Genomic DNA, 14,855 nt, shown 5'->3' on the forward strand with positions numbered 1-14,855 from the left:
ATGAATAATTATTAATATGTTTGGCTGTGTTTTCTCTACCTTCTTCAACACCCCATAGTTAAAGAAGCACTGTCTATCCCAGTAGTTGTGCTTGCCAACAGATTTTTCTAGACGCTGGTTGAAAAAGGAGACAGTTAGCAGTTACAGCCTCCTGCATGGCAGGATTGCTAAATGTAGCAAAACTGGAAAAGTGAGTCGTGACAACCAGTCTGTTCTGAGATGTCCCCTGCCTGACAGGTATGAAAAACATTAATATGCATTCAGTTCACTATTCTCCTTCACAGTTTGACAAACCGCAGCTGATTGACTTGGTCAACAATGTTGAAGTGCTGCAACTTGTCTCCGGAGGAACACATCAGCAGAGAAATAGAAAAACAGATTAGAAAGGACAAAGAAAAACTGAAAAAGGAGGTGAAGCTGCTGCTTTTAGGTAAGATTTTAGAAATAATCTGTTCCATCAGTTTTCAGACATTTTGCCGTGGCCTGGCTTTAAGCTCACATTAATGAGTCCAATGCTGTTTTTATTGTTAATCGGATACATTCTATTAATGTTTGTGTTTTTTCCATTTGATTTTAACATAAGTTGCCAACTTTTCAACTCTCGATTGCTGTATTTACCTAGAACCTTGTTTATCTGTTAAAAATCTCTTCACACACACGCACACGTTTGTGTGTGTTTTAGTCAGCTGTCAGAGCATCAAGTTTAGACTCAACAATGGTTTGTGGTTTGGGGGTTTCCTGTGGTGCATTTTGTCAAAAGTTTTTGTCTTTGAAAAATTTATCTGCCTCCTGATGCCTGAATTTGGACTAGTTTCAGTGTCAAAGTCTGCTGATATTACTGAACAGACATCGTTTGCATATTTTCCAGAGATAAGGATGTGGGTTGCCTGAAGTTCACAAAAATTTGCTGTTCGCATTTGGATTGTGACAACAAAACATGTACAGATTAGTTAAAACAATATGACCACCTGTCTGATAGTGCCCTCCCCTTCCCTTCCAAAGCAACTCTGCTCTACTTTGCCTGCAACTTCATTTCTCACTTCCTTTTAGATGGTAAGATGGACTGCGAAAGTCTCTGACGTAACGACCTTTAAAATGACTCAATGAAAGCCTACTTCTAAATCAAATTGGCAATATTTGGTGAGGGTTGAAAATTGTTGTTTCCACTTAATCTGACAGAGTTGAGCCATTTTGCAAAGAAAAAAAAAACAGGCAGGATTTCAGTCTCTTTGTAGATTCTAGTTTTTGCTTGAGACAAAACCATCCACCTTTACTTTAGATAAATCGAAAATATGATAAAATATTTTTCCTAAATTAAGTCCAGTCGTTTATTTTGTCCTACGTTTCATTCTTTGCTTTGCTTTTAACACTTTGGACATTTTTCTAGGCACAGGTGAAAGCGGGAAGAGCACCTTTGTCAAACAGATGAGGATCATCCATGGAAAAGGATACAATGAATCAGAGAAAAAAGATTTCATCAAGCTGGTGTGTCAGAACATCATCACAGCCATGCAGGCTCTAATTGAGGCCATGGAGACTCTGAACATTGACTTTGTTGATGACGAAAATATCGTAAGAAACTTTTCTTCATGTGCCTTCTGGTGTTTTAAGATCTTTTGTCAGACAAAGTACAAGAGAAAATAACAGAAAAAGTTATTTACGCTATCGCTACATCCATATTGATCCTTCCTGAGAAAATCCATTTCGCATCTTCCTTTTATTATTTCCAAAGAATTGGCAGAGGCGAAACGGTTTGACTGAAACAAAAATGACCTTTCTTCTAATCAAAAAGTCAACATTAGCCTCTGTCAGCATCATAACAAAATAGACAGACAATGATTATCCTTTTTTCAACTTGTTTAATCATCCCCTTTCCAAACCTGGTAGGATCTTTATGAAAAAATGTACATTACCTGTTATTGTAAAAGCTTTGTTAGGTAATTTACATTAATTCAAACTATGCATTGCTGATGCCCGAACAAATTCAAAATTATTGTTAAATATGCCCAGATGGAAAAGTAAATTAGTTCAACTGTTGACTTTAAACATAGATTGTAAGAATCCCCCTTCTTAAAAAAATGTTCTTTTTTTTGTACAAGTCAATTAAAAGTTACTCTGATCCACACTTTAATTCTCAATAACCTCTTTCTCTTCCCAGATGGTGATGTATCTGGGCGGAGATATTTTTTAAGGATTCTGCAAATTACCATTTAAAGTTTTGGACTCAATAGTTAAACTTTTTTGTATCTTACAAATTTGCAAGGAAAATCCTGAAGTTGAGAAATTAAAAAGAAGCATCATCGTCAGCTGATGAACCGGCTTGTGCAAAATATACTATTACCATTTTACAATTAATCTGTTTACATACTCATCACTCTGCTTTCAGAGTGAGGCTCAGTTGAACATGTTAACAGAATTTTTCAGTGGATTTTGAAGGTTTAATCTAAAAAATTGGTTTCAATTGACTCCATTCTAAATGTCTCTTTGTTTGTTTGTTTGTTTCAGAGCTATGCAGACAAACTGAGCCCAGTGGATTCAACCGAGGTGTACAGGTTAGATTTCTGGCAGGTGGATGCAATTAAGCGAGTGTGGAGTGACCTTGGGGTGCAAAAGTGTTATGACCGGAGGAGGGAGTTCCAGCTGTCAGACTCTGCTAAATAGTGAGCTTTTAATTTTTACAGTACTCTTTAGCATTTATGAGATAGGATTGATTGTGTAATTTTTGTTATGTGTATATATATATATCTATATATATATTGAATTTGACAGTAGGGTTGTTTCTTCCTCTGAAAGGGGAGTTTTTCATTTCCACCATCGCCACATGCGTTCTCAATATGAGTGACTCAGTTTAGGAAGCAGTCCCCTGTTGATATATACTCATCCCAGAGTGAATAAAATGCTGATCTTGACTGTGTTGATTGATTATTATCACACTGAAATGTATCCAATTGTCTTTGATTCTGCCTGTTTGATTGACTTTTTTCTTTTTGTAAAGTGCCTTGAGATTATATTTGTTGTGAATTGGCACTGTGTGAACAAATTGATCTGAATTGAATTGATGCAACATCTGAAGTGGTAGAAAGCTAATGAAAAGACATACTGAAGAAAGTGAGACTAGAGTACATGAATGGTTTCATTAAATGTCCTTTATAAATGAGCTTGAACAAAATTCTGCTTTAGATTGCACATTTTACCAGATGTTTTTTTTTTCTTACTTTCTAGTTATCTGAGTGACATAGACAGAATCACAGCCCCCGGTTACGTTCCCACTCTGGAGGACATCTTGAGGGTCAGAGTTCCCACCACGGGCATTATAGAATATCCGTTTCCCATGAAATCAGTCATATTCAGGTACTGAAAGAACAGTTTTATCTTCTGAAAAAATAAAACTATGCAAGACCTGAAGTGAATACATTTAAAAGCAACATTCTTTGTTTTCAGGATAGTGGATGTGGGTGGCCAGCGTTCACAAAGGAAGAAATGGATCCACTCTTTTGAAAATGTCACCTCCATCATATTCCTGGCAGCCCTCAACGAATACGATCAAGTCCTTTACGAGAGTCAGACAGATGTATGTTCTAATCCAACATTGTCTCTACGCTTTTTCTATGGTTTTGTAGCTTGACATGGGTTTCTTTTTAAATTTAGTTATTTTACCTGTCTGGCTTTTTAGAACCGACTACGGGAGAGCCTCGACCTGTTCAAGACTCTCATTTCATCTCATTGGTTTAAGAAGTCCTCCACTATCCTCTTTTTGAACAAAACGGACCTGCTGCAGGAGAAAATCAAAACATCACATTTGGCATCTTACTTCCCAAAGTACAATGGTAAATTATGGAATCTCTCTACATTTCTACAGTGCAGATCTGTGCTGTTATCTGTTCCTTTGAATTTCATGCAAATTTAAAACTACAAGTCCAACAAATAATACAACACAAATAAATGTACATGTAATGTTATTATTATTTTTCTTACAAAAACAGCAGGGGATGAAGCATGAATTAATAAGTAACTAATAACTGTTCTGGTTGATTACAAATGAATCAATATGAGATTGGAAATAACATTAATATTATATTATTATTTTATGATATTTTTGCTAGATAAATTAATAGATTTCAGTTTTTTTACTAGTGTCTTTTTCTTGTGACATATAAATAAATCAAACTGCCACGGAGCAAACATATGTCTTACTTTGCAGTAAGTCTCAACATTATGAAAATCAGTCTCAACATTATGAAAATGTATAAAATATTAGTGTCATTACTGATGCATCTGTTCACCCTCTCAGTACGATGTTAATTCTCCAAGATCCAAGTCGACACAGGAAGCAGGGAGATTATAACCACTACTTGGTGGCTCATTTGGTGTCCATGTTGCCTTGCAGCATTAAGGTCCTGATGATATTCCTTGCACATCTTCATTGACCTGTTGCAATCGACTTGGTTTCCAGGGATTGAAAGCATTTTACGATTGGGTGTAATAAACTATACTTCACTGCAGTTCTTTATAACTAAAATTGGATTCGAACCTGTGTAATTGGGATTTAGTGTATTTCTAAAATAATATGTTGAACTGAGCTAAAATGAATGAAATTGATGCACTTCAGACAGAAATCAGAATCCTTGTTCACTTGATTTATTTGACTTTTGCAATTTTTTCATTCATTCTGTTTTTGTTAAATCAAGTAAAAAGAACAACGCTTTGTAAAGAACATCCTTTAAGGCACAAAGTCTTATTGCCAACTTATGTTAAAAAAATTGATAAAGTAAAAACAAAATTAAATGCATAATGTAATACAGAAGACATATGTGTGCTGTATCAATGATTTAAAGGGAAAGAAAACACTACTTCTGCAATGATAATAGATCAAAGTATCTTCATAGTTCATTTAACAAAAAATAATTAAACACCTGTGAGGGAAACACTGACAGTCACATGTTGAATACAAAATATAATTTGGCATTCTGTGTTGGCGTCATGATTTGTAAGTGATACGTTATTGGTGCTGATTCTGACCTCTTCATTCTCACAGGGCCTCGATATGATGCTGAATCAGCAAAATGCTTCATCAATCAGATGTACATCAAGCGTCACCAAGAGCAGGATAAACCCATCTACACACACTTCACCTGTGCCACAGACACTGAAAATATCCAGTTTGTCTTCGAATCAGTGCAAGACGCGATCTTAGGAGACCATTTAAAACATCTGGGAGTTTTATAACCCAGATCCAAGCGGTAATGCTTCACAGAGAACAGCCCTGCTGTCTTCAAAACCAATTTTCCTTGAACTGCTGCCTTCATGAAGCCCCAGAATGAAAGAGGTTGTTGGTTATTTGGTTCATAACATCCTGGGGATGATTACATATTCCAGAAATTTCAATGAATATTTTATTGAGGAAGAATGCCACATGTACTGGCTGAGAGGCGGAAATTAAAAATAGCTCTGCAAGCATTAGATCATACTAATGCTAATATTGATGTGCTCAGTAAAATTTTCAGATAATTCTAGTGAAAGACTGTTCAGAAGCTGCTACATTTGGACAAAATATAGATTTTGTCTTATGTTTGCCTGTGTTATTTTTTTCTGCTCATTAGAGTGTAAAAATGAAAGCAGACTGCATTCAGTTTATCATAACTTTGTTTTTGTTTTTCTTTATATCATTGGCAGATTTAGATTTAAATTATTAGTTTGCATCTGATGTGAAATGAGATTAATAAAACATATGAAATGTTTTTTTATTTATTTACAATCTAATAAAAAATAGAGCGTGTTCATTAGCACAATAAAAAGTATATTCCCTTCTCAGTCATCAATGGGAAAATCTTAACTGGCATTACAGCAATCTAATTATTGAAATAATTTCTGACCAGCTTTTGAACATTCCCACCAGTGAGTTATATTATATTTATTTGTCATGGCAGCCTCCAAGTCTTTGAAGTTGGAAGGCCTCCAGGCCATCATTCTTATTACTGTTAACTCCCTTTACAGATTCAAGTCAGGACTTCTTCTTTTAGTCTAAAATGGATTTGATGTTGTTTCAGAAGGAAGGAATTAACTCTTTTGTAGTAAAGGTTTTCACGATATCTCTCTTCTTGTCGTGTGTTGTGGTGTGAGGTGGTGAAGCAGAACGCAGCAGACCCAGGTAGAAATGAATGAAGGTGGTTTTAATCATGGAAATAAGCACAAAACAATCCAAAGTCCAAAATCCCAGGCAGTACAGCTGAGTGGAAGGCGAAGACTCAACACTGGCAGCGGCTGGTAAGGCAAATGGTCAGCTGACGGCAGACTGCTATGACACATAGACCCGACAAACACACAGAAACACAGGTGGCATTAAATACTAATCTCAGAAGGAGACACATCTGGGAACAATCAAGGGGAAGACAGGACGACACGGAGACTCAGAAGACACAGAAACTTAAAATAAATACACAGAAAAACTCAAGTCACGACACTTCTTTAATCTGGATAACTTGTGGTTTTGCAGTTTGGGAAAACCCTTCCAAGAAAGTCCAACAAAGCCGCTTTGACAAAAGAAAAGAACTTGAACAACATGTCTTCGTTGGCATTAAGCAGAGTCTGAATCACTCCAGGGTGTGCCCAAACCTTTAAAAAACTATCTTTCCAGCCATGTTCACTTTTGGCCAAAGACAAGCTATGACGACGTCTCACACAAAGAAGACCATCTGAAAACTATTGTTTATTTGAAAAATGAATAAATAGATAAAAAAAAATACACATTCTATGCCAAGATATTGTTTAGAGAACAACTCCACCTAAGAGCACTGGACAGTTTTATATGATGTCAAAGCTCTTCATTCAGGTCCTGCCTCCTGCACAGCAGGTATGTAAAGTTTACCGGCAGAGGAATAATGACTAACACGTCAACAATCTGCCTGTCCTGAGACATACAGGTTTATCTGGCAGGTATGAAAAACTCAATGGCAAACAGATTTTACCCGTTCCAGTCAGTGGTGGCAGTGTATCTGAAAAGCAGCCCGTGAATTTGGACAACAATGGACTGCTGCTATGAGTCTCCAGAGGCAAAGGAAAGCTATAGAATATCCAGAGAAATAGAAAGGCAACTGAGAAAAGAAAGACAAAATAATAAAAAGGAGGTGAAGGTGCTGCTTTTAGGTAAGATTTCTGAAATACCTTTTGTATGCTCCCTCTTTGGCAACTCCAGGTGTTGAAGATGAGTCTCTCTGGGTTTTTATTTGCGGAACTGGTTATTCAGCTGTTTTAGTTTCTTTTCCTCTTTTCTCATGATCCATCCTTCCACGTTTCTTCTACCTGATTGTAGTCAAACAAGTCTCACACTTTTCCACATTTTGTGACAAATATAAATGTGAGCACATTTTATTGTATTTCATGTTATAACCCAATCGAAATATTTTGAAATATATATATATATATATATATATATATATATATATATATATATATATATATATATATATATATATATATATATATATATATATATATATATATATATATATATATATATATATATATATATATATATATATATATATATATATATATATACCATGCATGGAGGGTTCCATCCCAAATCCAGCACCCTGAGACTGTACACGAGCCGCAAGGAAGGAGGCAGAGGACTAGTGAGTGTGAGAACCACTGTCCAGGACGAAACAACTAAGATCCATAAATACATCAGGGACAAAGCCTCAACAGACAATGTGCTCAGTGAATGTCTCAGACAACAGGGAATGGAGGTTGAGGTGCCAGAGATACCATCATGGGAGGACAAGCCCCTACATGGGATGTACCACCAGCAAATAACCCAAGTGGCTGATATCAGTAAATCCTACCAATGGCTGGAAAAAGCTGGACTCAAGGACAGCACAGAGGCCCTCATCCTGGCCGCCCAGGAACAGGCCCTAAACACCAGAGCAATAGAGGCCCAGATCTACCACACCAGACAAGACCCAAGGTGTAGGTTGTGCAAGGAGGCCCCTGAGACAGTCCAGCACATCACAGCAGGGTGCAAGATACTGGCAGGGAAAGCGTACATGGAGCGACATAACCAAGTGGCAGGCATAGTGTACAGAAACATCTGTGCAGAATATGGACTGGAAACCCCGAGATCAAAGTGGGAAACACCCCCAAAGGTGGTGGAGAACGCCAGAGCTAAGATCCTGTGGGACTTCCAGATCCAGACAGACAGAATGGTAATGGCGAACCAACCAGACATTGTCGTAGTGGATAAACATCAGAGGAAAGCCGTTGTGGTAGATGTAGCAATACCAAGCGATTGCAACATCAGGAAAAAGGAGCACGAGAAACTAGAGAAATACCAGGGCCTCAGGAAGAACTGGAGAGGGCCTGGAAGGTAAAGACCACAGTGGTGCCTGTGGTCATCGGGGCCCTCGGGGCAGTAACCCCCAAACTGGAGCAGTGGCTACAACAGATCCCAGGAACAACATCAGACATCTCAGTCCAGAAATGTGCAGCAGTCCTTGGCACAGCCAAGATACTGCGCAGAACCCTCAAGCTCCCAGGCCTTTGGTAGAGGACCCGAGCTCAGAGGATAAGAACCACCCGAGGTGGGTGAGAAGGGAATTTTTTTATTTTTATTTTATATATATATATATATATATATATATATATATATATATATATATTACTTGAAGGCTTTTATTTTATATTAGTAAGATAAAACCCGTCATGCTGAACAAGGAATATAGTTGTAGAAAAAAATTAAGACAGGGTTAGCTTTCAAAACAATATCCCCATGTTTCTCGGACCACATTTAATTCCATCATTCACAAACAGAAAAGAGTAACATGAAGCTGTTGTGTAAACTTGACATTGCTGCCTGCTTAACCCTCCTGTTGTCCTCGGCTCATGTCGACCGAGGACAAGCCCTTAAAAATATGTTTTTCAATTGCAGCTGCATACAGAAACGTTAATCTAACAGTCCTGCATCAGAACTACGGTGTGCACAACTCAGGGGGAAGTTTAGGCTCAAGCAATCCAAATGTGAACTTTACAAAAGAAATAAAGATAACCAAACCCAGGCCTCAGGTCAGACTGACCGGAAGACTAAGGAAATCACAGCTGGACAGGCAAACAGTATGGAATGGCATCACTGATCTCCGTAAAACTGATATCTTTTCAAATTTCCCCCCCTCCTGTTGCCCTCGGGTTGACATGACCCGAGGACAAGCCCTTATAAAACATTTTTTTAATTGCAACTGCATACAGAAACTTGAAATCTAACAGTCCTGAATCAGACCTACAGTGTTCACAACTCAGATGGAATTTTCTGCTGGAGCAATTCAAATGTGAACTTGACGAAAAAAATAAGAATAACCTCCTGTTGTCTTCGGGTCAAAATGACCCGAAGACAAGAGGAGGGTTAAACTGATAGGCCTGGAAAAGAGAGACAAAATGCCAAGAGATCAACAATAATTTTGGGGGAGATGTAGAGATCCGCAACGCAGATGGCAGGATCTGTTGGCATGGCAATTAATTTGCACTTTGTCAAAAGCCATGTTGGAGATCTAGTGTTGAAAAAAACCAAAGCTAATCTCTTAGAACTACATGCAGAGCCAGAAATGTAGTGAGAAAATAACACAGGATGTCCCGCAGAATGCTTCCTCCCCAACCGATACATGACGGTGCCGGCATCTTGTTAAGTCATTTGTGCTCTCGAAATGACGTGTACAAACGACTTAACATTCCTAAATCTGGAATGTAGACAACAGATAATAATGTTGGCGACAGAAAAGAGCAAATTGTGTGTGATTTATAAAACAGGTCAAATAGTTTTCCAAAACTTCCACTTGTATTTCAACACTTGTTGGATTTTGTAAATTTTAAAATCAAAACTTTGTGTTTGCAATATAGAGTATAACATAATTATTAACATTTTGGAGCATCCCAACCAGAATCCTGGCCTAAATCTGAAATAAAATGTGTGCAGGAAGTTAGAGATTAGTGTGATGGCAAGGAGGCCTTCCAACCTTAAGCATCTGAAGCTCATCACCAAGGTTAAAATACCAAACATGCAGAAAACTGGTCAGCAACTGTGACAAGAGGCTGACTACTATAATAGTAGAAAAGATTTTTCCATGTACTACTGAAAAAAAAAGAAGTAAATTCCTATTTAATATTTAAAATGGAAACTCCTCTTCACATTACGTGGTACAATTGTAAGCACATTTGTTGCATGTTTATATCTTTCAATCTGATTTTTCATTGTCTTTACTCTCCTTTTCAAGCTTTAACTCATTTATTATAATTAATTAGGAACTGGTGAAAGCGGGAAGAGCACCTTCATCAAGCAGATGAGGATCATCCATGGAAAAGGATACAATGAATCAGAGAAAAAAGATTTCATCAAGCTGGTGTGTCAGAACATCATCACAGCCATCCAGGCACTGATTGAGGCCATGGAGACTCTGAAGATCGACTATCATGACGAACAAAATATCGTAAGAACGTGTCTACTTTTTGTGTGCCGTTAGAAAAACAAACAAGAACAATATCTTGGTAGTAGTAGAGTAGATAGATAGATAGATAGATAGATAGATAGATAGATAGATAGATAGATAGATAGATAGATAGATAGATAGATAGATAGATAGATAGATAGGTAGGTAGGTAGGTAGGTAGGTAGATAGATAGATAGATAGATAGATAGATAGATAGATAGATAGATAGATAGATAGATAGATAGATAGATAGATAGATAGATAGATAGATAGATAGATAGATAGATAGATAGATAGATAGATAGATAGATAGATAGATAGATAGATAGATAGATAGATAGATAGATAGATAGATAGATAGATAAGATAGATAGATAGATAGGTAGGTAGGTAGGTAGGTAGGTAGGTAGGTAGGTAGGTAGGTAGGTAGGTAGGTAGGTAGGTAGGTAGGTAGGTAGGTAGGTAGATAGATAGATAGATAGATAGATAGATAGATAGATAGATAGATAGATAGATAGATAGATAGATAGATAGATAGATAGATAGATAGATAGATAGATAGATAGATAGATAGATAGATAGATAGATAGATAGATAGAGACAGACAGACAGACAGACAGACATATACAGTATCTTCACACCTAAGATAAATCCCTCTGCTGTTGAGGGCTGTAATTGCAGTTGAAATGAATTATCTTTTTTTTTTTGTATACTTCTTTCCTGATCAGTGACATCATCATTCGAAATTGTTGTGTGGCAGAACAAAATACCCCCATGCTCATCAATGTTACATGAAATGTAAATGGTTAATTCCCACTAACATGGTTATTTTTAGGTGCTGTTGTTTTAAAGTCAGGTAAAGTAGCTGATGAAAATCCAATTGACTCACTCGTGTCCTCCACTCCAAAGATCTATTTGTTTCTATGACAAGCTTACGGTTGCAGGATTTTTTTTTTCTGTGGCCTGCATTGAAAATTTTATACCAAGTATAACTTCACAGAATTTCCCTTTGAAGGTTGTGAACTGACCCTCTACGTAACCTGAGGAAATGGGTTTGTTTATTTCCAGAACTGACAGGATTCCTCTAATGATACACCTTAGATCTACCAGCCAGCAAAAACTTTACATTTAACATTGTTAAAGAGTTCTGTTTTAGCTGACTCGCTTGTGGATGTTTTTGCTGTCTTTTGCTTTAGCGCAATGCTGAAAGACTGAAAGAAGTGGAGGAAATTCAGGTGAAAACACTGGAGCCCTGGCAGGCGGACGCCATTAAGCAAGTGTGGAGTGACCAGGGAGTACAGCAGTGTTACGACAGGAGGCGAGAGTTCCAGCTGTCAGACTCTGCCAAATAGTAAGGCTTTTTTTCCCCCTTTACATGTCAGATTTCAGTGTTAAAAAGATGCGCCTCTTTTTTAATATCACAAAATAATCTGACCTTCTGTTTCCTAGAAGGTGTTTAGACTTAAAATTCAAGACAGACTTTTTGTCATCTCTTGTGCACAACTGTTTATCAAAAATTATATTTTTTAACCTCAGGCTGGTACAAATAACCAAACAGAAACACAAATAAGATACAATTATATGAAATGGGAAGAACTTCACTAGTGATGAAATAAAATAGTAAAAAAACAAATGACAGGATGAATGGTAGGGCCTGTTGCTCCTGTGAAATCAAAGACTCCATTAGTGTGAATTTTCTGGCTACAGTTGATCATAATTAATACTGTATTATATTTTTATTTATTTATGTCAAACAAGTTGTAAAAGACAAGAGAACAAGCAATCATTGGGACAGAGAAATAACACGAGCTTACATAAACAAGAACACAATTATTTGCTTACCACTACTTTTCTGTTTGAAAAGGAGTAAGGAGAAGTGAACTGTTTGAAACTTTACATGCACAAACCTTACGGACTGACACTTCATGACAACAATCATAGACATTCATGAAGACTTCTTCATGTTCATGACATGTTATATGTTACGTCAGTATTATGCACATCCCATCAAATAAAGAGTTACTGCGAACCCTAATTCAATCACATCACTTACGTGTAATTAAATATATTAATTGTAATGTAATTAATTAAATGTAATTAAATATATTACCTACAGACTCAATAATTATGTTATAATATTCTGTGCAAAAAGTCTGTTACAAACAATGATTTAGCTGGTGTCAATAGAATATATATATATATATATTTTTTCCTTTTAGTTATCTGAGTGATATGGACAGAATCACGGCCCCAGATTACATTCCCAGTCTGCAGGACATCTTGCGGGTCAGGGTTCCCACCTCAGGGATCATAGAGTACCTATTTGACATGAAACGAGCCATGATCAGGTATGATTTTACATTGTTTTGATGAGCTGGAAGCCAAACTGTTAATAGAAAAAGCATCTGTTAACACATTTCCTTAAATATGGGAAAACAAAATGTTTTCTGTAGTGATTTTAATCTTTTCTTTTTTTTATTTATTTAACTTTTTGAAGGAAATCAGTAAAATGAGTGACTAAAAAAGTTGTTGCTGTTCATATAGGATGGTGGATGTGGGTGGCCAGCGCTCCCAAAGGAAGAAATGGATCCACTGCTTTGAAAATGTCACCTCCATCATATTCCTGGCAGCCCTCAACGAATACGATCAAGTCCTTTTCGAGAGTCAGACAGATGTATGTTTTAATCCCGTAGAGTCCTGAATACAGTGTATTTTTTTCCGCAGCTTAAATATTAAGATTAGGCACGACTCTTCCTGTTTCCTCTCTAGAACCGGATGAAGGAGAGCCTCGCCCTGTTCCAGACGATCCTCTCCTCCAAGTGGTTTCAGGAGTCGTCCACCATCCTCTTTTTGAATAAAACAGATTTGCTGGAAGACAAAATTAGAACATCTAATTTGGCAACATACTTCCCAGAATACGAAGGTAAATTATACTTATTTCTATTCTGACTGTAAAACTTGACTCTTCAGTCATATGTTATACAAAAGGTCAAATTCCATCTGCCTATAATGACTTATTGATTTTGAGTTTGCATCTTTCTGAGCCTCATTTGTGGTTCTGTATTTACGTTTACATTTTTGCATGCTGTGCATTTTTATTTTGTGACATGCAACAGAATTTCACTGGCTCTGTCTAAAAAAAGTGTTACACACGGAGACATCGGATTCATACCATCGAAGCAGTGAATGCACCTGTGTTTAGATTTTCTGAATTTTCTCCAGAACATTTGCTGTAGATTTGATGGAAATCAATTCAACAGATGGTGCTTTTAAGTCATGCTCTTCCTCTTTCACAGGGCCTTCCCAAGATGCTGAATCTGCAAAAAAGTTTATTGAGAGGATGTACAAAAAGCACCACAGAGATCGTGAAAAGCCCCTCTACACTCACTTCACCTGTGCCACAGACACAGAAAACATGAGGGTTATCTTCAGATCAGTCAGAGACACAATCTTTATAGAGAACATGGAATCGTTAAACCTTCAATAATGAAGCAGAGAGGTTTTTTTTTGTTGTTGTTGTTCTTTTATGTGGTGGTAACGACAGGTTCCAACAACAGTTCTGAATATCTGGTTGGTTTTTTGGCTTTCATTTTAATTTGTTTAAAACGCGACAAATAACAGAAATTCAGAAACGGCTGAGCCAGCAAGGCAATCTACGCTGACTTTAAATGATGTTTTATTGTAATAGCTGCGCATTTAAGGTTGTCCAGTTTCAAATATACTATAGCAAGAGGTAATACATGTACAGCATTGACATATATTTAATGTGCCTACTTGGGAATTATGTGCGTTTTATAGTTTTCACTTGAATCAGATGATGTATCTCTTGGAATGTTCTTTGAATGAAGAATGCCACAAATCCTGCTCTGCAGCTTTATAAGAATGACTGCAGACACCATAAGCAAAGAGACATGAATTTATTTTCGTTTTAAATTCACAGCAATAATGACACAATGTTTTACGGTAAAATAAAAATTGCTTTTTGTTCCCACTGTCGCCAAATCGTTTTTGTGGCAAAACTTAACGTGTCCTTTGTTGCACAATTTGAATTAAAATGTGTGTTCTCACTTTCAATTGTACATAATTAAAAGCCTTGATTTGTTTCTACTTCATTTTCATTCGTTTTTTTTGTAAAAACAGTGTGAACCTACTTCATTTAGAATAATCACCTAGGCTTTATTTGTTTCTCCACCTTGTCCTTTTGTATTGAAAAAAAAAAAGCTGTAGATTAAAGTATGAATGTGAAAGCAGATCCACATGACAAAACCTTTTCAGCTGGAACCCGCCTCTTGCAAAGCAGGAATGTGAAATGTACCTGAACTGGATCCTGTATGAGGAAGAATGGCAGCAGAAACTCCCCAACAATGTACTGGTTTCAGGGAA

The 14,855-nt window shown here is 36.9% G+C and overlaps 2 protein-coding genes across 3 annotated transcripts; both read left to right on the forward strand.

Annotated features, from left to right (window-relative positions):
* Positions 1-278: 278 nt before the first annotated feature.
* LOC129374345 (guanine nucleotide-binding protein subunit alpha-11-like) lies at positions 279-6,089 on the forward strand. The gene is made up of 7 exons (XM_055052731.1): positions 279-430; positions 1,388-1,572; positions 2,506-2,660; positions 3,223-3,351; positions 3,442-3,571; positions 3,674-3,827; positions 5,036-6,089. Exons 1-7 carry the CDS (start codon positions 319-321, stop codon positions 5,224-5,226), a joined length of 1,056 nt encoding a protein of 351 aa, XP_054908706.1. The 5' UTR covers positions 279-318; the 3' UTR covers positions 5,227-6,089.
* A 900-nt stretch (positions 6,090-6,989) lies between these two features.
* LOC129374287 (guanine nucleotide-binding protein subunit alpha-11-like) lies at positions 6,990-14,550 on the forward strand. Of its 2 annotated transcripts, none has more exons than XM_055052630.1 (7): positions 6,990-7,143; positions 10,288-10,472; positions 11,669-11,823; positions 12,692-12,820; positions 13,017-13,146; positions 13,242-13,395; positions 13,769-14,550. In XM_055052630.1, exons 1-7 carry the CDS (start codon positions 7,023-7,025, stop codon positions 13,957-13,959), a joined length of 1,065 nt encoding a protein of 354 aa, XP_054908605.1. In that variant the 5' UTR covers positions 6,990-7,022; the 3' UTR covers positions 13,960-14,550. The 2 variants fall into 2 exon arrangements, with proteins under 2 accessions (XP_054908605.1, XP_054908606.1); XM_055052631.1 differs by lacking the exon at positions 6,990-7,143 and adding an exon at positions 8,427-8,579.
* The last annotated feature ends 305 nt before the right edge of the window (positions 14,551-14,855 follow it).

The sequence above is a fragment of the Poeciliopsis prolifica genome, unplaced genomic scaffold, assembly GCF_027474105.1.
Source record: "Poeciliopsis prolifica strain line A6 unplaced genomic scaffold, Auburn_PproV2 SCAFFOLD035, whole genome shotgun sequence".
NCBI lineage: Eukaryota > Metazoa > Chordata > Actinopteri > Cyprinodontiformes > Poeciliidae > Poeciliopsis > Poeciliopsis prolifica.